The 22524-nt window shown below is 54.0% G+C and overlaps 1 protein-coding gene across 3 annotated transcripts; it reads right to left on the bottom strand.

The window, feature by feature from the left end:
• Window position 1: 1 nt before the first annotated feature.
• Window positions 2-22172, bottom strand: lama1 (laminin, alpha 1). 3 transcript variants are annotated; one of them, XM_081601161.1, is made up of 64 exons: window positions 21360-22167; window positions 18711-18881; window positions 18519-18631; window positions 18159-18210; window positions 17891-18081; window positions 16776-16955; window positions 16615-16704; window positions 16413-16530; window positions 16147-16325; window positions 15967-16060; window positions 15729-15886; window positions 15505-15645; window positions 15279-15434; window positions 15112-15213; window positions 14833-15047; window positions 14640-14751; window positions 14453-14563; window positions 14263-14381; window positions 14114-14200; window positions 13829-14040; window positions 13632-13738; window positions 13335-13515; window positions 13125-13261; window positions 12828-13061; window positions 12609-12752; window positions 12139-12309; window positions 10744-10929; window positions 10501-10628; window positions 10294-10411; window positions 9315-9455; window positions 9119-9237; window positions 8963-9046; window positions 8699-8892; window positions 8479-8621; window positions 8279-8377; window positions 8018-8129; window positions 7727-7880; window positions 7446-7656; window positions 7247-7363; window positions 7010-7173; window positions 6770-6908; window positions 6599-6701; window positions 6335-6451; window positions 6045-6218; window positions 5815-5969; window positions 5059-5202; window positions 4854-4987; window positions 4626-4779; window positions 4431-4555; window positions 4201-4351; window positions 3982-4126; window positions 3767-3908; window positions 3576-3690; window positions 3332-3484; window positions 3111-3262; window positions 2842-3036; window positions 2597-2774; window positions 2403-2509; window positions 2123-2309; window positions 1891-2040; window positions 1575-1728; window positions 1301-1434; window positions 1011-1224; window positions 2-253 (listed from the first exon to the last, which is right to left on the bottom strand). In XM_081601161.1, the coding sequence occupies exons 1-64, from the start codon at window positions 21415-21417 to the stop codon at window positions 99-101; spliced, it is 9180 nt and encodes a 3059-aa protein (XP_081457287.1). In that variant the 5' UTR covers window positions 21418-22167; the 3' UTR covers window positions 2-98. The 3 variants fall into 3 exon arrangements, with proteins under 3 accessions (XP_081457287.1, XP_081457288.1, XP_081457289.1); XM_081601162.1 differs by having other exon boundaries at window positions 7010-7170; XM_081601163.1 differs by lacking the exons at window positions 2-253; window positions 1011-1224; window positions 1301-1434; ... (2 more) ...; window positions 2123-2309; window positions 2403-2509 and having other exon boundaries at window positions 2603-2774; window positions 2853-3036; window positions 21360-22172.
• Between the last annotated feature and the right edge of the window lie 352 nt (window positions 22173-22524).

The following is a 22524-nucleotide window of genomic DNA, read 5'->3' as shown; positions in this document are numbered from 1 at the left end:
CTTTCTTCTTCTCTGGTTTATTTGTTTGTCTGATTACATTATGATGACATCAGCTTTAATAAAATCAACCTGAGATGACGTCACCATGGCGACGATCGCTACGAGGCAGGGCAGGAGTCCGGCGTGACGCCCGACAGGAAGTGGGCGGAGCTGAGATGGAGAGGGAGGTTCAGGTGAGAGCGGGCGAGCCGCAGGTTCCTCAGGCAACCTCTGAACCCGGAGCGGACGCTCAGGCAGTTCTGCTTCACGCTGGCTGGAGGAGGTAGACAAACGGGTCAGAACCAGAACCAACAGGGAGACAGACGGGTCAGAACCAGAACCAACAGGGAGACAAACGGGTCAGAACCAGAACCAACAGGGAGACAGACGGGTCAGAACCAGAGATGGCATAGATAATTTGATAAAGTGACTTTAATCGGGTTACTGATTACTTCTTGGAAAAGTAACTTGGGTAGATTACTGATTTGGAAAGAACTAAATTACATTAAAAGTAACTTTAGTCACTTTCAGCAGCTGCTAACAGCAGCAACGCTCCACCTGTGAAAACTACACTGATCTTTGCCAAGTTATTTTATAATATCAACAATGTGTCTCCACTTATAAGGTTAAACTGAATGAGATAGTTTAATGGTTACAACAGCACAAAAACAATGTTGGTAATTTGTGTTCCTCTGTCAGGGAAACTCTAAATAGGATCACCAGCGACTTTAGAAACAAAACAAGCCCAAAGCTGCTTATAATAATCAGAGTCGGTCGCAGAAACTCAAAATAGTTCCAGTTTTTCAGCAACAAAACGCGCATGTCGTTCCAGTGTTGGTTATTGTCGCTGCTCATTCTGTCAGAAACGGCGGTGACTCCTCAAGACGCGTAGAGGAAAGAAAAGAAAATGACAACAGAGGGATTTGGATAAGCAACTTTAATCTGATTCTGGATTTCAAATGGCAACGTGTTACATTACTTATAATACTGACATCGTGGGTCAGAACCTGGTGTTCAGCAGCTGCTCTCACCTGGAAACCCGCCCAGGTAGACGGGGTTGTTGGTCTCAGCAGAGGTGGATTGTGGGTAGGGGTTAGCGGCGCTGTACTGCGTCCCGTCCACGCTCAGCGTCAGGCCGTGCTTCGTCTTCCTGGCCACCAGGTGGTGCCAGCGCCCGTCACAGAGCAGGGGCCCCGTGGAGCGCAGCGCCACGCGGCCCGCCCCGTTGTTCACATTGAACACCACCTGAGGAGAGAGAGGGCCTCACCTGAGCGCCGTTACCATGGCTACACCTGTCTTTACCTTAGCCGCTCGGGCTCACCTGTCCGTCCACCATCTCCAGGCCGACGGCGTCCACTTTGGCGCTGCTGATGCCCAGGAAGATGCCTTCTGATTGGCTGGTCCGGAACTCCAGAGACACCGCCATGTCAGCGCCGACCTTATACCCATCATGCACTGCAGGGACAAACAGAGGCTCACCTGAGCGTCTCCTCAGGACCGAACCAACCCCACCACTCCCCAACAGCGTCCAACCAGAGACCTGGACTGGCCTCTAGTGCTCGACCCAGCAGCAGAAGAAGAGCTGGAGGACTCACTGAGCTCAGCGTGTCCACTGCCGTTGAAATAACTTCCTGTCTGATCCTTGGTGAAGCAGGAAGTGACATCATGCTGTGAGAACGGCTTGGACAAATCCAAGATGGTACCGTTGAGACTGACAGACCGAAGACAACCTGGGAGACTGCTGCTGACCTGAGGGACAGATGGGGGGGACAGCTACAGTCAGGTCCAACTCACTTGGTCTCCTGCTCTTGAACTCGGTAGACGTTTGCATGTCGCCTGTCTCCGGGCAGATCTCCACTCTGCTGGCTCTTGATTGGTGTAAAATGTGTGTGATGTCATGAGGAGTCTTACGCCGATCCTCCGGCCGTTCACACCGGCAGGTACCCCTCCGAGGAACAGCGTCCTGTCCACGTCCAGGTGGTTGCCTTTGATTGAAGCGGTGGCAGGACGGGAGCCGTCCACCGTCAGGGACACGGACCTCCGACTCACCTCGGCGCTCACCTGAGAGACGGACGGACAGGGCAGGGTTCAGATCCCGGTCCGGCTCTGGACCCTGAAGATGTCCTTCTGGAGATGGACTCACAGAGTGCCAGTGTCCATCGTTGACAGTGGTGGACAGGACGGAGGCGGGGCCTTTCCCCAGGTCTGCGGACAGCCTGACCCGTCCCCCTCTCAGACCAAGGACGACAAAGTCCATCTGCTTGGCGTCGGACAGGAGGAGCATGAGGCCGTCCAGAGCCCGGCTTCGCACCGACAACCTCACCGATACACTGACGACCAAGAGACACGACACAGCAGAGCGGCATCAGAGAATCTGGAGACGCAACACAACCCCCCCCCACCTTGTCGTCATGGAGACCAACATCTTCCTGAAGGCACCGGGGTTGATGAGGAAGGTCATGTGACTGTGGCTGGACGAACCAAACTGCGCTGCCGACGGCAGGAAGGATGCTTCCTGCTCCGCCACACACTTCAACACAAACCAATCACCAGCCTTAGATCACTGACCAATCAGCAGGCAGCTCACATGTGCATTGCTACTAAACATCCTGCTTACTCTTAGCGCTGCAGCTGTCAGGGCGCTCAGGTGTGTGGGTGGAGTTAAAGGCAGGTGTGCAGGCATCGACTCAACGTCCGGGTCATCAGGAAGCATAGCCCCCGCCGTGCTTCGCTCCAAAAGGCAGGTGTTAAGCTCCGCCCCCTTGTACCTGACTGCAACTGATAGGTCCACAAGCCTGCAGACCAAAACCATTAGCCAATCAGAGACAGTGGGCAGCGGCTCGGTGAGAGAGAAGGACTTACGCTCCGCCCACCACCAGGTGATGGATGCAGCCCCTGAATCGCTGGGATGAAACTCGCAATCTGATTGGCAGACGGGACTCCTTCTCCGGCGGGAGCCCACCAATGAAGAGAGAGGATGGAGTCAGCCGAGAAAAGCCTCCAGACATCAGAGACGCAGACTTCAGGTGCTCATCGTCCACCTGGAGGGACAGAGACCTGGACACGGGACAAGGCTTGTTCAGGTGGGACCGTCGGCAAAGCCAAGGGATTGTTTCCATGGCAACACATACTTCCTGTTGACAGTCATAACAACTGAGTGATCGCTTCCATCACCGAATGATCCTCCACCAGACTTCAATACTTTAACCTTCCGTGTGGCTCCGCCCACGTCCCCAACCTCTGCCTCCACACCACCTGAGACCAGGTGAAGGGTCAGGAAGTACTGTGGACAGAGGACAGCAGGTGACCACGCTGAATCATTGGTGCATCACATGACCTGAGTGGGTCTCACCTGTCGGTGCACTCGGTCATCACTGAAGGCCGCCAGCAAGACTCCTGATTGGTTGTTGGAGGAGAAGGTAAAGAGAAACTCCGCCTCCTGACCGAATGATGGGGGAGCGATCTGGACGAAACCTCCAGACAGCAGAGAGACACTCCGCACCGCCTGGTGATAAACAACAGATCAAGTTATTGATCCCTGATTGGCCTGGGAGGGGACTTCTGTAAGGAGCCTAATCTAACTCCAGGTAACGTACCTTCAGAACGCAACCCTTCCGGACCCCGAATGCGTTCTTCAGCAGGTCAAAGTTCGAACGAGCAATCTCCACGTTCTTTATGCAACCAACGTATGCCCGGGACACCACCTGTCGCCTAGCAACCACAGAGACAGTCAGGTGAGGACAGAATAGATGTCCACATCGTCTCACGTGATCTTCAGCTAACCGACCTGATTGGTCTGGATGAAGGAAACCCTCCGATGTAGATGGGGTCGAGGTCATAGCGGTTCAGGTCCGAAGCGGTTCCTGGAGATTCGGCCTCCAACACCTCCTTCTCCGATGATTGGTCTGCCGCCATGACGGACAGGTAACCTGGACAGAGCCGGAGTCCACAGTCAGCGGGACGTCCACCTAAAGCAGTCAGCTGCTGGGTTCCTGGATCTACCTTTTCGCTTGTTCCTCTGCAGGGTGACCTTGAACCAAACTCCAGTGTTGTACTTCCTGTTGGAGGTCTGGACCAGAATCCCTGAGCCCAGGTCAAACGCCAGACGGACATGACCCTCAACCAGTTCTAGAGACAGGAAGTCCCTCTGAAGGAAACAATAAGCGAAGTCTTTGCATGTCCTTCCAGAGTAAAAGCCTTTGATGTTTGTGTGTGTGGTACCGTGTTGTTGGAGGCCAGGTAGAGGAGCAGTCCACCTGGAGACAGAGTCTTAAACAGCAGGACAATGGAGGTGGACGTGGCTTTCAGAGACTTCTGGACCATAGAGAACCCCGAGCCGTCAAAGTAGAAAGATGTCTCCTCTGCCAGGGGACTGGGACACATACAGAGGATGGAGACAGGTGAGAAGGAGCTCAGTGTCGTTAAGCGCGTTGTGCTGATCTGAAGTTTACCTGCTGAAGCAGCCGCTGCACCGGCCCTCCCGACTGACATAGCTCCACAGGCCGATGTTCTGCTCATTCAGCGAAGCTTCCCCCAGGCATCCCTGGAAGGAGGACGAGTGCAGCCCTGCAGGACGCTGCCGGCACACACTCAGTTATCACCTGACAGTCCCGACACACACAAATGTCCACCTGCCGAAGGGCTACCTGAGTGAGAGCTCCCATTCCTCCGATGTGAATCACCGTGTTTCTGTCAATGTCCAAAACTCGCGATAATCCTGGAGAAGAGGACGTCACTGCTGGCAGAGGAGCCGACCCAGAGTCCAGTTGATGGACGGACAGAGCGGCGTGTGCCCCAAACCTGATGACATCACAGATGACATCATCAACCAGACAGAAGGAGTCAGAATCCATATGTGTTCAGAGGTTTTCTACCGCGTAGCATTGATTTTGGTCCATCGGTTGTTGGCAATGTCTGTTTCAGGAAACTGCAGTTGGGTTGTTCCAGAGCCCAGGTTCCACAGCAAGGAAACCTTCCCATGATGCATCTCTACTGCCAGGAAGTCCACCTGAACCAAGAACACAGCAGGTTTAGGCCGCAGAATGAATCCTGATGTCTGCGTGTGTGTGTTACACGTACCGTGGTGTTGCTGCCCAGGTAGAACAGCAGGTTGTTTGGACGGGAAGTCTTCAGAACCAGACTCAGAGTGTTGAAGTTGCTGGACTGAACCGGCGGTCTGTAGGATCGGACGCAGTTCCTGTCTGCCTGGACCGCCACCTTTATCTGATGACATCACAAACACATCAACTTCCTCACAACAACGCAGTGACTCCTAGTGGTGAAGTGGCAGATGAACATGTTCCTCTTGCATTATCAGGATGGTTGAGCCGGATGGATGAGGACCAAATGGAGAACCTCAAGGATCCGTTTCAGAAACAACACGGTTCAGAACTGAAACGTCTCTATGCTGATGAGACTGTTGCTTACTGTTGTGATAAATCTGAACATACTCTACATTTAATGCTGTCAAGTTCAACTGCTTCTTTATTTGGACAAAACAAACAGGAAGTTGTTGTCTAACAGACAGGAAGTGCCATGAAGTTTACTGTCTTTTTAGCCAATCAGAGATCAGTTTTAGTCGTACAGAGTGTCACCTTCTTGATTTTATAACTGATGGGAACAGATCTGGATTGTTTGTTTTGTTGCTGTCAGTTCAGACCAGTTCAGACCAGTTCAGACCAGCTCCCTGAACTGGTCTGAACTGGTCTGAACCGTAACCAGTCTACCAGGGTCTGGGTGTGAAGGTGTCTCAGTACTGAGGCTGCCGGTCTAAACTAGTTTAAACCAGTCTGAACCACCATAACCCAGTATAGACCAGCAAAGACCAGTTCATACCGACGCCGCCTGTCTTCTGGCCTGATCGATCAGTTCTCTGATGTCCGACAGATTCCTGCTCAGGGTTTCTCCCAGCATGCTCAGAGGCTTCAGTCTCTCCAGCAGCTGCTGTGTGCGATGCTCCGCCTCCTCCAGCCTGCGTTGTACCTCATTGGCTGAGCAAACAGGAAGCAGGAAGCGTTATCTCCCTGCTCGGTTTTGCGTTTTGAACCTGGTCGTCGGCGTCTCACCTGTAGCCTGGGCCCGACCCATCAGGCCGTTGGTCTCCCTCACTGTGATGTGGGTTTTTTCCACCACAGAAGAAGAGTTCTGCAGCTGCAGCCGGAGTCCCTGCAGCCTCAGCAGCGCCCCCTGCAGCCCCGAGTGAGCCAGTTCAACCTGGAGCTGAGACTGTCTGGAGGAACCTGCAGCAGACGGTCGGTCTCCATCACACCATCATCATAATCACCAATATCATCATCATCTTGATCTTCATCATCATCATCCAATCACCACTCAGAGCTGTCATCAGGTGACTCACCAGCAGGAAGCTGCTGCAGGTCTCTGATTGGACGATGGAGCAGATGGCTGCAGTTCTCCACGCCATCTCTGGCCAGTTGCAGTTTGGTGGTTACCATGGAAACATTGGCCTGCAGCTCTGAGGACAGGAAGACATTTTGATGAGCTGCTGATGTTTTCTGACCGTCACTAGGGATGGGATCGGTTTAACCAATGACAAGAACCAGTCAGAACCAATCAGAACCCAGTCTGACCCAGTCAGAACCAGGTCCAGTTCCCAACAAACCTTCAGCCGTGGCGTTGACCTGCCGACTCTCCTCTAGGACCCTGGAGGCCATGTTCAGCCTGACTCCGCCCTCCTCTGCCAGCGTCCGCTCTGATTGGCCGGTCTGAAACACAGAGCGGTCAGGTGAAATGGCTCCTCCATCACCTGGAGCTCTGCTGCTGAGACCAGTACCAGGTGGAGGGCGAGCGAGGCAGCGATCAGGCCGGATCCAGCTTCCTGGTGAGCGGAGCCAACCCACTGGATGATGTCATCATCCAGGAGAGCCCAGGGGGCGGGGCTTTGGGACCCGTTGACCACTGACATCATGGAGCTGAATGGCAAAATGTTTTAATGAAGAAACTCTCACTCACACACACACACACACACACACACACACACACACACACACACACACACACACACACTCATCACCTATGCAGCGAGTGGGCGTGGCTCTGCAGCTGGTGGGCGTGGCCTTCGGCTCGGTGAACGTTTTCCAGAGCGCTGTTGGTTTTCAGGCCGACCAGCAAAACTTCTACGTGTTTCCTGAGCGCCGGACGCAGCTGTTCCAGCTGGCTGGCCAGCAGCTCCACCTGCTGGACGGGTAGAGGCAGTGCATCAGTCACCGCGCTGCCGGCTGCAGGTCACCCGGTGGGCGGGGCGTCTCACCGCGCTGCGGTTGGTCAGTTGGGCGCTCAGACTGACGGCGTCCTTCTGCATCGTCTGGCCGTCCTCCATCAGCCCGTGAACCGCCACCAACGCAGAACCCAGGTTCTGCCGGGCCGCCTGGCCCACACAGAACCAGAACCAGATCACATGACTGCTGGGCGAAGGTCACATGACCCTCCTGTCTGCTGCTGGGGCTCACCTGAAGGTGGCGCTGCAGAGCACCTGCAGCATCAAGGAGCTTCTCTGTTTGTGAGTTTCGCTCCGCCGCCTCGCCAAGAGGAGCCCGCGCATGCTGCAGCGTTGTCATGGCGACGCCAAGGGAGTTGCTGAGGGGGCGGAGCCTGTCTTTACCTGCAGTCCACCTGGACAGGAAGTCCATCTGCAGCGAGCGGAGCAGAGCCTCGGAGAGGCTGCAGACACAGAGACACTCTCACAGCCTCTGATTGGTTTAAACCCAGGGGGCGGAGCCACGACACCCACCTGAGCTCCTGATTGGCTGCCGACCCGGCGGCTGTCAGGTTGATTCCTCTGATGCGCTGTAGCCTGGCCTCTGCTTCCTCTAGACGGCCGGCGGCGTCCTCAGTCAGCTCATCGTCATTGGTCTGGTTCAGAAGCCCCGCCTCCTTCTGCAGCACTGAACCAATCAGATCACTGGTATTAGACTGCTGAATACTTCCTGACTCCAGACAACTGGCACCCAGCTGAGGGTGACGAGGTAAAACATTTCTACTGATTATTATTGTTATTCCTGGCCCCACAGTCGTTCTTTACCCCGAGTCTCGTCTTGCAGGCTGCTGACTCTCTGCAGCAGCAGCTCACTGAGGGACCAGCTGTTGTTGGTGGAGGTGAGAAAACCCCTGAGACTCCCAGATAGATGTGTCACCTGACCAATCAGAACACAGAGCACCATCATCACCTGACCCCTGACCTTTCATGCCTAAAGTTAACCTGATCTGCCTAACATGGGGTCTCCTCCTGCTGGTGGACATAATGTTCTGGCTGGTTGTTTCCAGGGAGGTGAGGTGTGTCTACCTGCTGCTGCAAAGTGCTGAGGTCAAAGGTCAGGTGATACAAGTCCTCATCCAGTCTGGACAGGTGAGATGCCCCAGTTCTGTTTGGAGAGACGCTCACCTGGACACAGCAGGACACGCTTCAGTCCACCAGAGACTCGGGTCCAATCGAACCACTCCTGGAACCCGAGTCATAAACACTTCGACCTGGTCGGTGTTTACCTTGAAGTCTTTGGTCCGGTTCTCCAGCAGCACCAGCTGGCGGTACGGCGCCATGGCGACAGCACTCAGGTTGACAGACAGGAAGTGGTCGTTAAGGCGGTCCAGGTCGTCGAGGAGAACGGCGCTGCAGCCATCGACACACGCTGGTGACAAGAGACACAGCTGGTACCTCACAACGCTGACACACAGCGCTGTGTGTGTGTCGGCGGCAGTTACTCACACACACACTGCTCTTGATGGAGGACGTGGCGCTCCTCGCACTGGTCACATGACTGACCTCTGACCCCAGGCTTGCACTGGCAGCGTCCTGTGAGGTCATCACACAGCTGATGGAGGGAGCCCCACCCACTGCAGCCACATGGCAGGCAGAGCCCGCCTGGCACAGTGGGGTTACCATGGTAACCAGGAGAGCACCTGCAGGAAGGAGAGGCCTGTGACATCACAGTAGGTGAGTCATATGACATGAGCAGGCGTAAAGACTCACCTCTCACAGTGTCTGCCTTCATATCCTGTCAGACAGGAAGTGCAGCGGAAACCTCCAGCGGCCGACACGCAGGAGGGACTGAAACTAGAGAGAAGACTCGTTAGGACTCGGAGTAAAGGACTCAGGTCAGCGTGCCCAGTGGACGGTGCAGTTCACCTGTTGACCACCAGGGGGCAGGCACACGGAGAGCAGTCACTGATGGAACCACTGACGTTTCCATAGTAACCTGGGGAGCAGACGTCGCATCGCCGCCCGCTGGTGTGATGCTGACAGTCCTGAGAATGTAACGTTTCATCACCAGGAGGCGCTCTTTCTGAAGTTCACCCCGAGTCAACCTGAACTCGGACGTTACCTGACAGTCTCCTGTCTCCGGGTCACAGGTCGCACTGTGGTTGTTGCAGCGACATGGAAGACATGGACGCACCGTCATGGTCCTCAGACTCTGAGCAGGAAGTTCTGACTGAGGCTGGCGGAAGAAACCCACCGAACAGACCTGCAGGAAAACGAGTCAAAAAAAGAACTGTTCTGATCCAGACCAGTTCTCTCAGTTAGCTTCATCTAAACCTTCATGTTTTACTTTGGACCCACTAGGAACCAGATCATTTAAGGAACCGCCTACTTTAATTTTGACATAATGACTCTACTTGGTAAACGGACCAGGACCAACAGGAACGCCACGGATTCCTTTCAAAATAAAACACTTCACATAAACTAGAATGCTGTCATATCGGATGTTCTGAACATGGATCTGGATTTCCATCAGGGATTTCTGACACTTGAGCCGGTTCCTTTGGAAGTTCTGATGGTTCTTCATAATGTCACAACAGGAACCTCATTAAAAATGTTTGATTTAACCAATCAGATCTTTGACATCATTGTCAAATGTTTGAGGATCTGGTGTATGTAAACTTCTGAGTTGTGGAGAATCCAGGAACCAGTCAGCCTCATTGACGGCAGGGAGGAAAAAGGTTCAGTCTTTATGTAAATATCTGCCTGAACTGTGTGTGTGTGTGTGTGTGTGTGTGTGTGTGTGTGTGTGTGTGCGTGTGTGTGTGCGTGTGTGTGTGTGTGTGTGTGTGTGTGTGTGTGTGTGTGTGTGTGTGTGTGTGGAGTTCCTGCGGCTCAGTGTTAGATAAATCACTACGCTGATGACACTGTGCTGTTTTTATCCAAATTCAGTTGTTTTAAGCGAACAAACTTGATTTTTCTCTAGTTTTTATCTGGAATCATTATTTCTGGTCTGAAAATAGATCCCTAGGGTCTCCTTCTGAAGCTGTGACAGGACTTGGTCGGGTTCTGATGGAGTTCTGAGGCGTATCAATAATGATTACCTGGCAGGACAGGCCGCCGTAGCCCGGTGGACAAAGACACGACTCGATCAGCCTGGCCTTTTCCTGGGAGGAGTCTGACTCCGCCCCCACAGCCGTCTCCATGGTGACGTTAGAAATCCTTCATGAAAGAAGAGAAATGTGATGTCAGAGCATGTGTGTGTGTGTGTGTGTGTGTGTGTGTGTGTGTGTGTGTGTGTGTTGGTTTACCTGCTCTGCTGGAGCCCGGTTCCATATGAGGCCTTTATGAGGACGTCCTGGACCTTACTGAGGATGGACATAAAGTCCGCCCGGGTCACTGCCCTCTGAGACACCGAGTTGAAATATTTCCATCTGTGCTGTGAAACCAATAAGAACCAGAACCGGTCAGAACCAAAACTGGTCACAACCAGAACCAGCCACCTCCTGTGTTGTTCTGAAACTGATGTTACCCAGGATGCCTTGCTGCCCTACCTCCGTCAGCCGGATGTCGTGCTGAGTGACGATGCCATTGCTAGGGGCAACCACGTCAGTGAATATGGTGTGCTTCCTCAGGGTCCCGCCCCTCATGAGCACCTGAGGCTCCTGATTGGACAGTCCTGAGCCGTCCTCAGCGTAGAAAGTTATGATGTAAGAGAGCAGGCCGCCGTACGACATCAGCTGCACAGAAACAGGTGGGTACTTCAGCCAGTACACAGAAACAGGTGGGTACTTCAGCCAGTACACAGAAACAGGTGGGTACTTCAGCCAGTACACAGAAACAGGTGGGTACTTCAGCCAGTACACAGAAACAGGTGGGTACTTCAGCCAGTACACAGAAACAGGTGGGTACTTCAGCCAGTACACAGAAACAGGTGGGTACTTCAGCCAGTACACAGAAACAGGTGGGTACTTCAGTCAGTACACAGAAACAGGTGGGTACTTCAGCCAGTACACAGAAACACGTGGGTACTTCAGCCAGTACACAGAAACAGGTGGGTACTTCAGTCAGTACACAGAAACACGTGGGTACTTCAGCCAGTACACAGAAACAGGTGGGTACTTCAGCCAGTACACAGAAACAGGTGGGTACTTCAGCCAGTACACAGAAACAGGTGGGTACTTCAGCCAGTACACAGAAACACGTGGGTACTTCAGCCAGTACACAGAAACAGGTGGGTACTTCAGCCAGTACACAGAAACACGTGGGTACTTCAGTCAGTACACAGAAACACGTGGGTACTTCAGTCAGTACACAGAAACACGTGGGTACTTCAGCCAGTACACAGAAACACGTGGGTACTTCAGCCAGTACACAGAAACACGTGGGTACTTCAGCCAGTACACAGAAACACGTGGGTACTTCAGCCAGTACACAGAAACACGTGGGTACTTCAGCCAGTACACAGAAACACGTGGGTACTTCAGTCAGTACACAGAAACACGTGGGTACTTCAGTCAGTACACAGAAACACGTGGGTACTTCAGCCAGTACACAGAAACACGTGGGTACTTCAGTCAGTACACAGAAACACGTGGGTACTTCAGCCAGTACACAGAAACACGTGGGTACTTCAGTCAGTACACAGAAACACGTGGGTACTTCAGTCAGTACACAGAAACACGTGGGTACTTCAGCCAGTACACAGAAACACGTGGGTACTTCAGTCAGTACACAGAAACACGTGGGTACTTCAGCCAGTACACAGAAACAGGTGGGTACTTCAGCCAGTACACAGAAACAGGTGGGTACTTCAGCCAGTACACAGAAACAGGTGGGTACTTCAGCCAGTACACAGAAACAGGTGGGTACTTCAGCCAGTACACAGAAACAGGTGGGTACTTCAGTCGGTTCACGTAACCTGATCAGAAACAAACAGGTAACTGTACCTGGTTCCCTTCAGCCTGGTGGGGAAGCCTCCAGTAGAGGGGGCCAGCGAGCCCACTGCTGTTTAACTGGCGAGTGTCAAGCAGCATGTCGCCGCCCTGCTGGTAGACTCCAGACACTACACTCTGCTGACTGGACAGGCTGACCAATGACAGAACAGGACCCAGACTGACCTGCATGGAGGAGACATGATGGTTGTAGTGCATCTGTGGACTGCAGAAGTAATGACTAATAATAATATGTATTATTATTATAGCATTGGTGCAGTATTGAACCAATATTGATCCGGTATTGGTGCAGTATTGAACCAATATTGATCCGGTATTGGTGCAGTATTGAACCAATATTGATCCGGTATTGGTGCAGTATTGAACCAATATTGATCCGGTATTGGTGCAGTATTGAACCAATATTGATCCGGTATTGGTGCAGTATTGAACCAATATTGATCCGGTATTGGTGCAGTACTCACAGGGACTCTGGTCAGCCCTCCCTGCTCCTCACAGTCTTTGCTGAGTCCAGAACAGAAACAGTCAAAACATCCGTTGGGGTTCTGGTCGGACAGAGCGAACCAGCCGGAAACACACTCCTCACAGCGCCGACCCGACACGCTGGCCTGGACGGACATCAAACAGGAAGTGAAGGTCTGACTGGTTGTACCACCTGACCTGGAGCCGGTTCTGGTTCTTACCTTGCACACACACTCTCCGGTCCGTCCACACTCACACACGCCGAGCGTTTTATTGCAGTACGTCTCGTTGGTTCCTGCCAAGTCGCAGTTGCATGCTGAGCATGCTGGGTAACCATAGTAACCAGGTGCACAGCGGTCACATGACCTGCCAGAGAAGCCGTCCCTGCAGGGACACTGTCCACTGAGCAGGTGGCACCGGGAGGCGGAGCTTCCTGCTGCGCTGCAACTGCACGGCTGCAGGGACACAGGAGGTTACGGCTGCTCACCTGTCACAGGTGAGTGTGTGTTTGAGTTTACCTTGCACCCTGAGCTGGGGTCGTGACCCCAGTAGCCTGTCTCACACCTGTCGCAGCTGTCTCCCTCCGTGTTGGGGGGGCAGATGCACTCTCCGCTGTCGGGGTCACAGTTTCCTCCGGTGTGATCACAGATGCATTCTGGGAGGTCAGAAAGCGACCAATGAGACAGCAGAACGGCGACCACTTACTGACACGCCGTCACACCTCTCACCTGTGCAGTTTCTGCTATGGTAACCATAGTAACCACGACTACAACGATCACATTTGTCTCCAGCTACGCCCTCGGTGCAGTGGCACCGTCCATCCTGGTCACATGACTCAGAGACAGATCCTGATTGGATGCAGCCGCAGGGCAGACAGCCCCTCCCACTCTGCAGCCCGAAGAACCCCAACTGAGAAAGGAGCAGAGCATTTAGTGTGTGTGTGTGTGTGTGTGTGTGTGTGTGTGTGCGTGTGTGTGTGTGTGTGTGTGTGTGCGTGTGTGTGTGTGTGTGTGTGTGTGTGTTACCTGGCAGCGGTCACAGGTGCGTCCCGTCACATTCTCTTGGCACACACACTGACCTGTTGTGATGTCACAAACACTGGAGGAAGAGCCGTTGACATCACAGCCGCAGTCTGGAAGAACAAGCCCCGCCCACTGTCAGCGATGTCACACATAGCCCCTCCCCCCTCCAGCCTGTCAGACAGAACTCAGGGAATAGACACCTTTGCAGTCCTTGGTGATGACTGCGTCGCCATAGTAACCAGGACGGCATGCCTCACAGTGTTTTCCTGCTGTGTTGCCAAGACAACGCAGACACTCCCCGGTCACAGCGTCGCAGTAACCAGCCTCGCTCACGTTAACGTTACCGTTACATTCACAGCTAACACAGGCCCCGCCCACCACCTGCGGGTTACCGTAGAAACCACTGGCACACCTGGACAAAAGGACAAACAGGAAGTCTTTCTGACGGATCAGCCGTTGCACCTGGAAACATATGAGATCCTCACCTCTCACAGTTTGACCCCGCATAGCCGGGCTGGCACCGGTCACATGACACCTGACCCGACGGCTCCACCACACAGGTAGGACTGAAACTGGAGAGCACAGGTGAGAACGGAGGAGACAGGTGAGACGGTCTCCTTCAGGAGGGACTCACCTGTTGGACGGCTCCGTTAGAGGACACGGACAGAGTCGGCAGTCGCCGTTGGTTGGGTCTCCATAGAAACCAGGAAGGCAGAGTTCACAGTGGGGGCCGGTGGTGTTGTGACTGCAGCCCTGAGGCGGACAGGTCAAAGGTCAGCTGGCTGCAGGTGGGGCTCGGCTGCTGCTGATTGGTCCAGACTCACCTGACAGACTCCAGTGATGTCACAGTGGGTGGAGCGGCCGCCGCACTCACACTGCATGCAGTTCCCTCCGAACAGAACCGCTCCGACCCGGTAGAACCCAGGGAGACACGACTGGAACACACAAGCCAGGTTAGTTTGGTCCGGACCAGAACCAGGACGAGAACTGGAAGATCAGAAACCTGCTGACCTCACAGGAGGTTCCGCTGTAACCGGCTGGACATTCACACGTCTCCACGGCGACCGCCCGAACTCCAGAACCTGAACCAGAACTGGCGACATCCAAAGAGACCGAACCGAGCCTGGAGAGCAGACCCAGACGAGACGAGGGATTCAACAGAACCTCCTCCAGACCCGTCAGAACCATCAGAACTGGTCCTCACCGTATTGGTCCCTCAGTGGAAGTGTTCAGATGGACCCGGACCGACAGGCGGGTCAGGTCTGTCAGAACCAGCAGCAGGTCGTGTCGTGTTACTGGGCCTCCGGTTCGGTTGTCTACGAACCGGTCCGGGTAAATCTCCATGACAACGGGTTGCTCTGCCAGCGGCGAGAGGAAGAGGAGCAGAGGAGGCGAGAGACGAAGAGTCCGGCCGTTACCCTGGAAACAAGGCAACCAATCGTTACTGGTCAGTCTCCAGGTGTGGAGGCGGGCTCTAGCTCACCTGCATGATGACATCAGAGAGGACAGTTAGGGTCTGGTCACGGTTGTCCAGGGCGACGTCATAAACCACGGAGAAGACGAGCTGTCCCCCGAAGGACACCAGCTGCAGACAGCAGACACTCAGAGGACATGGCCACCAGAACCAGCGGCGGGTTGGACCCAGCTCACCTTGTTGCCAAGGAAATGGCGGGGCGCCGCCCACACCAGCCTGTGTTTGTGTGCGACGGTGAAGGACGCATTGCTGGGGACGCCAAGGTCATTTCCATGGACACCCAGAGCAGCTTGGACGGGGTCAGGTCGGAGGACAGCGTCTGAAAGAACCACCTGGACAGAGAAACCTCCGTGTTTGCCAAGGTGAGACGGGTCAGACCCGAGCACAGGTGAGGTTTGTTACCTGCGTGACGGACCAATCAGAACTCTGACAGACGTCCGAAACACCAAAGCAGAAGCAGTCGGTGCAGCCCAGAGGGTTCTGCTGCTGCAGGTCGTAAAATCCCGGTTTGCACTGATCACAGTGGACCCCCATCACGTTCACCTGACGAGCAACCGTAGGTCACAAGGTCATGAGGTCACAAGGTCACCAGAGTCCTCACACCTCTGCTGGACATCAGGGCTTACCTTGCAGGTGCAGGAGCTGCACGGGTCGCTGTTGGTGCTTCCTGCCAGGCTGCACTCGCAGCGAGCGCAGGCGGGAAAGTCCTTGAACCCAAACGCACAGCGGTCACAGCGCCGACCTGAGAACCCGTCCTTACACTGGCACTGACCCGCGGACACACCTGGACACACAGGCCACCGCCATCAGAGGCTCCACCGCTGGAAGTTGGGTCAAGCATCAGGACCGGTTGGAGGAACCCACCTGGTTCTGTGTCGTCTCTGCGGCAAACCGATGACCTGGATCCTCTCAGGTCGCAGCTGCACTCCACGCAGGGCAAATCAGAGTACGGAGACGCCTGCACACATTATGACCACCAAACCATTAACAGAACCATCAGAACCACTGGAAGCACCGACCCAACGGCCTCAGCACCGCCGGTACCTCGGCCGGTCTGTAGTATCCGTCCCTGCAGCTCTCGCAGTTGGTCCCGGTTGTGTTTTGCTGGCAGTCGATACAGACTCCGCCCCCCCGGCGGACGCCGTGACGGTTCAGACTGAGGCCGAGGTCAGAGACGGTCTGGTTGTAGAAACAGTCACTGGCTTTGTTGTGACAGTTACACTCTGAGAGAGACAGGCAGGGACAAAAGGACGCAAAGACTGTATTCGTCCTTAATGATGAATCTTCTGCAGTCTTTTAAGGTGTCTCACTTTCACAGGTGTTTCCTTCAGAGAGGGTTCCTGGTTGCCATGGCAGCTGATGGTAACCGGGGCAACACTCGTTACAGTTTTCCCCACAGGTGTTGTGCTCACACACACACTTCAGTTTCTGTGAAAACACAGACAGACGAGTTGAGCTCACCTGTCTGACAGTGTCCAGGTGCGATCTGAGCAGTTCTAGGTGTGCCGTTACCTTGGTAACCGGGTCCAGTGGGCAGCTCTGGGCGTGTCCGTAGCAGATGCACATCCCACCTACGGAGATGTCCTTGATGGAATAATAATACTGGGAAGAGAGCAGACAGGTGAGACCAGAGCCGCTTCCTGTGCTGCCGGTCGGACCGCTGCCCGCCTTACCCTCCGAGTCACGATGGGGTCGACGTCCCGCGGGTCGTGAACGCTCAGTGTCATCAGATCAGCATTCAGCGTTCTGATTCTCTGAAGCCTCACTCTGATGTAACGAGCCGATGTAAAGTTCAAGAGGTCAGGGGTCAAATCATCTGCTCCAGGACGACCGTTAATCAGAGAGGTGTGGATCTGTAAGACAGGTAGAGGGACGGGTAGAGGCAGACGGGTAGAGACAGACAGGTAGAGACAGACGGGTAGAGACAGACGGGTAGAGACAGACGGGTAGAGACAGACGGGTAGAGACAGACGGGTAGAGACAGACGGGTAGAGACAGACGGGTAGAGACAGACGGGTAGAGACAGACGGGTAGAGACAGACGGGTAGAGACAGACGGGTAGAGACAGACGGGTAGAGACAGACGGGTAGAGGGACGGGTAGAGACAGACAGGTAGAGGGACGGGTAGAGACAGACGGGTAGAGACAGACGGGTAGAGACAGACGGGTAGAGACAGACGGGTAGAGACAGACGGGTAGAGACAGACAGGTAGAGGGACGGGTAGAGACAGACAGGTAGAGACAGACGGGTAGAGACAGACGGGTAGAGACAGACAGGTAGAGACAGACAGGTAGAGACAGACGGGTAGAGACAGACGGGTAGAGGGACGGGTAGAGACAGACGGGTAGAGACAGACGGGTAGAGACAGACGGGTAGAGACAGACGGGTAGAGACAGACGGGTAGAGACAGACAGGTAGAGGGACGGGTAGAGACAGACAGGTAGAGACAGACGGGTAGAGACAGACGGGTAGAGGGACGGGTAGAGACAGACGGGTAGAGACAGACGGGTAGAGACAGACAGGTAGAGACAGACAGGTAGAGACAGACGGGTAGAGACAGACGGGTAGAGGGACGGGTAGAGACAGACGGGTAGAGACAGACGGGTAGAGACAGACGGGTAGAGACAGACGGGTAGAGGCAGACGGGTAGAGACAGACGGGTAGAGACAGACGGGTAGAGACAGACGGGTAGAGACAGACGGGTAGAGGGACGTGTAGAGACAGACGGGTAGAGACAGACGGGTAGAGACAGACGGGTAGAGACAGACGGGTAGACAGCTTGTCTCACCTCTCCGTGCTCCAGAGGGTTCAGTCTGGAGTAGTAGGACGTACAGATGACCTCGGTGTCGCTCCTGTAGGTCGGTGGTCCAAATCTCGGTGTGATGTTGTAGCGATGCAAACACTCCGAGTCACTGATGGCGTAGTACTGCCAGGGGTCAAAGGTCACACCATCCAGAGACCGTTCAAGGATCCAGTTACCTGACAGGTGTTCATACATGAGCAGGTAAACGGACAGGAGGACAGACAGGTGAACAGTGGACAGGTGCTGCTCTCACCTGGTCGTGGAGAATTGGCTGCTTTGATGATGATGTAAGCAACCTGAAATATCTGAACAGGTAACAAAGTCACATGACCTGAGGAGGAATCAGGTTACCATGGCACCTGAGCTCTGGAGCCCTGAGCAGGCTAATATTTCAATGCTAATCTGTTAATGCTAACATTTCCGTGCTAAGCTCAGGTAATCTCAGTGCATTTCAGAAAGCAGCATTAGTGAAAACTCTGAGTTAGTAAATTCTGAGTTTAGAGAGTCTGGCTTTTACGTTCCTGGCAGAGAGGAAGGCTGACTGAGGCCCAGGTTACCATGGTGACTGGATACCTGTCACCATGGTAACAGGTTTTGTGGTTCTTGTTCTGACCTGGTTCAGGTCCAGGGTGATGGTGATCCAGTGAAACTGACGGCCGTTCTTGATGCTCGGACTCTGCCACCACTGATTGGTCCCATCAATAGCGTTCATGATTGGATGACGCTCTGCAAACAGAGGAGGGGGTGTTACTTCCCGCCAGCTTAGGCCCCACCCACTGGGCCCAGAGGTTCTGGTGGTTCTTACCTTTAGCAAGGACAGAGTTGGCATCACATCTGGGGCAGTGCGGGTTCTTGATTCTGCGACCCGGAACATGTTCCACCAGCTTGCAGTAAACCTCTGGTTCTGGGTCACCACAGGTGGCGTTGCTGCTGATCTCTGCGTTACTGGCCAGGTTGAAGATGGCCGGGAACAGGCCTGGCCCGCAGAACCAGAACTGTTAGGAGCCGTTAGCCCCTAGGAGGGATGGACCTCAGAGCACCATGTGACCCCAGAGGACCATGTGACCCCAGAGCACCATGTGACCTCAGAGGACCATGTGACCCCAGAGGACCATGTGACCCCAGAGCACCATGTGACCTCAGAGGACCATGTGACCCCAGAGGACCATGTGACCTCAGAGGACCATGTGACCCCAGAGCACCATGTGACCTCAGAGGACCATGTGACCCCAGAGGACCATGTGACCTCAGAGCACCATGTGACCTCACCATGTGACCCCATGTGACCTCACCATGTGACCCCAGAGGACCATGTGACCACATGTGACCTCATCATGTGACCTCACCATGTGACCACATGTGACCTCATCATGTGACCTCACCATGTGACCCCATGTGACCTCAGAGCACCATGTGACCTCACCATGTGACCCCATGTGACCTCACCATGTGACCCCATGTGACCTCAGAGCACCATGTGACCTCACCATGTGACCCCATGTGACCTCACCATGTGACCCCAGAGGACCATGTGACCACATGTGACCTCATCATGTGACTCTGCGTTGAATCAGCAGCTTCTTTTCTCTCTTTGGCTGTTTAAAGTTTTCCTGGTTGAACTTTGTTAAATGTGAAAGTGACCTGATGTCCATCGGACCCGGTATGTGAACCAGAACCGCTTTGCAGTAAGTTGGAACAAAGAGAGCAGAGGAACCTGCTGCAGAGGAACCTTGAGCGGAGAGCAGGGTTCTGTTTGGACTGACGGAGAGCAGACTGTTGTGTCTGGTTCCTGAGGCTCACCTTGAACTAACCCAACCAGAACCAGGCGCTCTGAGCCGCTAACAGACGTTAGCCAGGCTGAGTTCATCAGAGCCGCTAACAGACGTTAGCCAGGCTGAGTTCATCAGAGCCGCTAACAGACGTTAGCCAGGCTGAGTTCATCAGAGCCGCTAACAGACGTTAGCCAGGCTGAGTTCATCAGAGCCGCTAACAGACGTTAGCCAGGCTGTGTGTTCATCAGAGCCGCTAACAGACGTTAGCCAGGCTGTGTGTTCATCAGAGCCGCTAACAGACGTTAGCCAGGCTGAGTTCATCAGAGCCGCTAACAGACGTTAGCCAGGCTGAGTTCATCAGAGCCGCTAACAGACGTTAGCCAGGCTGAGTTCATCAGAGCCGCTAACAGACGTTAGCCAGGCTGAGTTCATCAGAGCCGCTAACAGACGTTAGCCAGGCTGAGTTCATCAGAGCCGCTAACAGACGTTAGCCAGGCTGAGTTCATCAGAGCCGCTAACAGACGTTAGCCAGGCTGTGTTCATCAGAGCCGCTAACAGATGTTAGCCAGGCTGTGTGTTCATCTGGGACAAACCGAGGGGGGGGGGGGCTGTTCACACCTGGGAGGGTTGAAATGATTTTCTGGCAGAGCTGAGAATGGATTCAACTTTATGAAATCAAATGATCGATTCCAGAGGGAAACGAAATGATGTCATAACTCACATCAAATCATGTCTTCAGTCTCCTGATGATGTTTCACAGCATCATGTCCTGGAAGAGTCCAGCAGCTCTGCTGACCCTCCTCCTTTGCTTTTGCTCCATCTGGTCGTAAATATTGAAAACTTTTTATTCTCAGGTATTTGAGGCAGGAAGCCTCCTGACCATCACCCTCATCTGACCATCACCCTCATCTGACCATCACCCTCATCTGACCATCACCCTCATCTGACCATCACCCTCATCTGACCATCTCCCTCATCTGACCATCTCCCTCATCTGACCATCTCCCTCATCTGACCATCTCCCTCATCTGACCATCTCCCTCATCTGACCATCTCCCTCATCTGACCATCTCCCTCATCTGACCATCTCCCTCATCTGACCATCACCCTCATCTGACCATCTCCCTCATCTGACCATCTCCCTCATCCATCCTGGAGGGGAAACATCTGGTATGAATACTTCTGGTTCCACTGGACTCGTTAGCCGCCATCAGCAGAACAGAACAAACGTCACATGACTGGAAGAGGAACCAATCAGCAGCAAGCGAAAGGGCAAAGGTCACTGATTCAGCTCCTGTCCACTCTTAGTTCTGATTGGACCTGAGCAGACAAAGCAGGTTCTGACCAATCAGAGAGGACCTCGGTCCACGTCCACCCTGACCTCTGACCCCCTCCCCCCCCACAGAGACCCACTCAAAGCTCCGTGGGGGAGGGGCGGGGTGAGCGGGGGAGGGGCGGGGTGAGCGGGGGAGGGCGGCCGATCGATCAGAGCTCATCACCAATCAAAGCTTCATTTAGCCATATTTGGTCGTACTTCCTGTTTCACCTCAGACAGAAACACAAAGTTCAGCAAGATAAAACCCAACAGAACCAGATTAAACCCAACAGAACCAGATAAAACCCAACAGAACCAGATAAAACCCAACAGAACCCAGTAAAACTTCTGAAAGCAAAAGTCTGACCTCTGTGCTGAGCTGCAGTCCGCTCCATCAGAACCATCATCAGCAGCAGAACCTTCATCTTCACCAGAACCCGGCCGTCCAGCAGTCAGAATGAAGCTCAACTGCAGCTGAACCAGAACCGAAACAGAACTGGACCAGAACTGGACTGGAGTCTGAGATCCAAGTGGAGCTGAACTGTTAACTGGGAGAGAGGAAGCAGCTCAGAGGAATGTTTCTGCAGAGACTCCGCCCACCACACACACACACACACACACACACACACACACACACACACACACACACACACACACACACACACACACACACACACACAGAGAGACACACACACAGAGACACACACACACACACACACACACACACAGACACACACACACACACAGACACACACACACACACACAGAGACACACACACACACACACACACTGCCCGCCTCCATTCATTCAGCTCTGTGGGGGGTGGATGGGTGCCGGGCTGTACCATCTGACCCGATGGAGGGGGGTTTGGTTCTGAGCCTCTGTCCTCCTGCAGGAGGTTCTGCAGAACCTAAGCCGTCCAGTCCGGGTCTGACACGGAACCAGTGGCCTCTGCTCCTTATTGATCTCTGATTGGTTATCCAGATGGACTCATCAGAACCAACCAGTCCAAACTGGTCAATGCAGAGGAACTGCCCAGGAAGACGGTCAGAACCGGACCACAACCGGGTCAGAACTGGACCACAACTGGGTCAGAACCGGACCAGAACCAGGTCATAATCAGACCAGTACCAGATCAGAACCAGACCAGAACCAAGTCAGAAATGGACCAGAACCAACCAGACCGGAACCGGGTCAGAACTGGACCACAACTGGGTCAGAACCGGACCAGAACCAGGTCATAATCAGACCAGTACCAGATCAGAACCAGACCAGAACCAAGTCAGAAATGTACCACAACTGGGTCAGAACTGGACCAGAACCGGGACAGAACTGGACCAGAACCAAAGGAACAGAACTCTAGAGACAGGAAAGGGTTAAAGGTCATAAAAGCTGCTTTCCTAACTGTTCTCTATCGTCTCCTCTGGTCCAGACCCGGCAGCTCAGAACCAGACCAGAACCTCTGACGTTGGTCAGCAGGAGGAGCCGTGGGTCCAGCCAGGAATCTGACCGAAGCCGAACTGGGCTCATG

This window comes from Poecilia reticulata, chromosome 20 (genome assembly GCF_904066995.2).
Source record: "Poecilia reticulata chromosome 20, P_reticulata-male-v2, whole genome shotgun sequence".
In the NCBI taxonomy this organism is placed as follows: domain Eukaryota; kingdom Metazoa; phylum Chordata; class Actinopteri; order Cyprinodontiformes; family Poeciliidae; genus Poecilia; species Poecilia reticulata.
The sequence above is the reverse complement of the archived record's forward strand: the minus strand, read 5'-3'. Positions and strand labels throughout refer to the sequence as shown.

Bases quoted from the DNA above. Each gene is read 5' to 3' on its own strand.
- lama1 (XM_081601161.1), bottom strand. From the start codon at position 21,417: ATGAAGGTTCTGCTGCTGATGATGGTTCTGATGGAGCGGACTGCAGCT. The intron at 8,622-8,698 runs GTGAGTAACTGC...TCTTGTCACCAG, and splicing joins CCATCAAGAGCAGTGTGTGT to CGTGTGTCGATGGCTGCAGC. The intron at 3,691-3,766 runs GTCGGTTAGCTG...TGTGGTTGCTAG, and splicing joins CCTTCATCCAGACCAATCAG to GCGACAGGTGGTGTCCCGGG.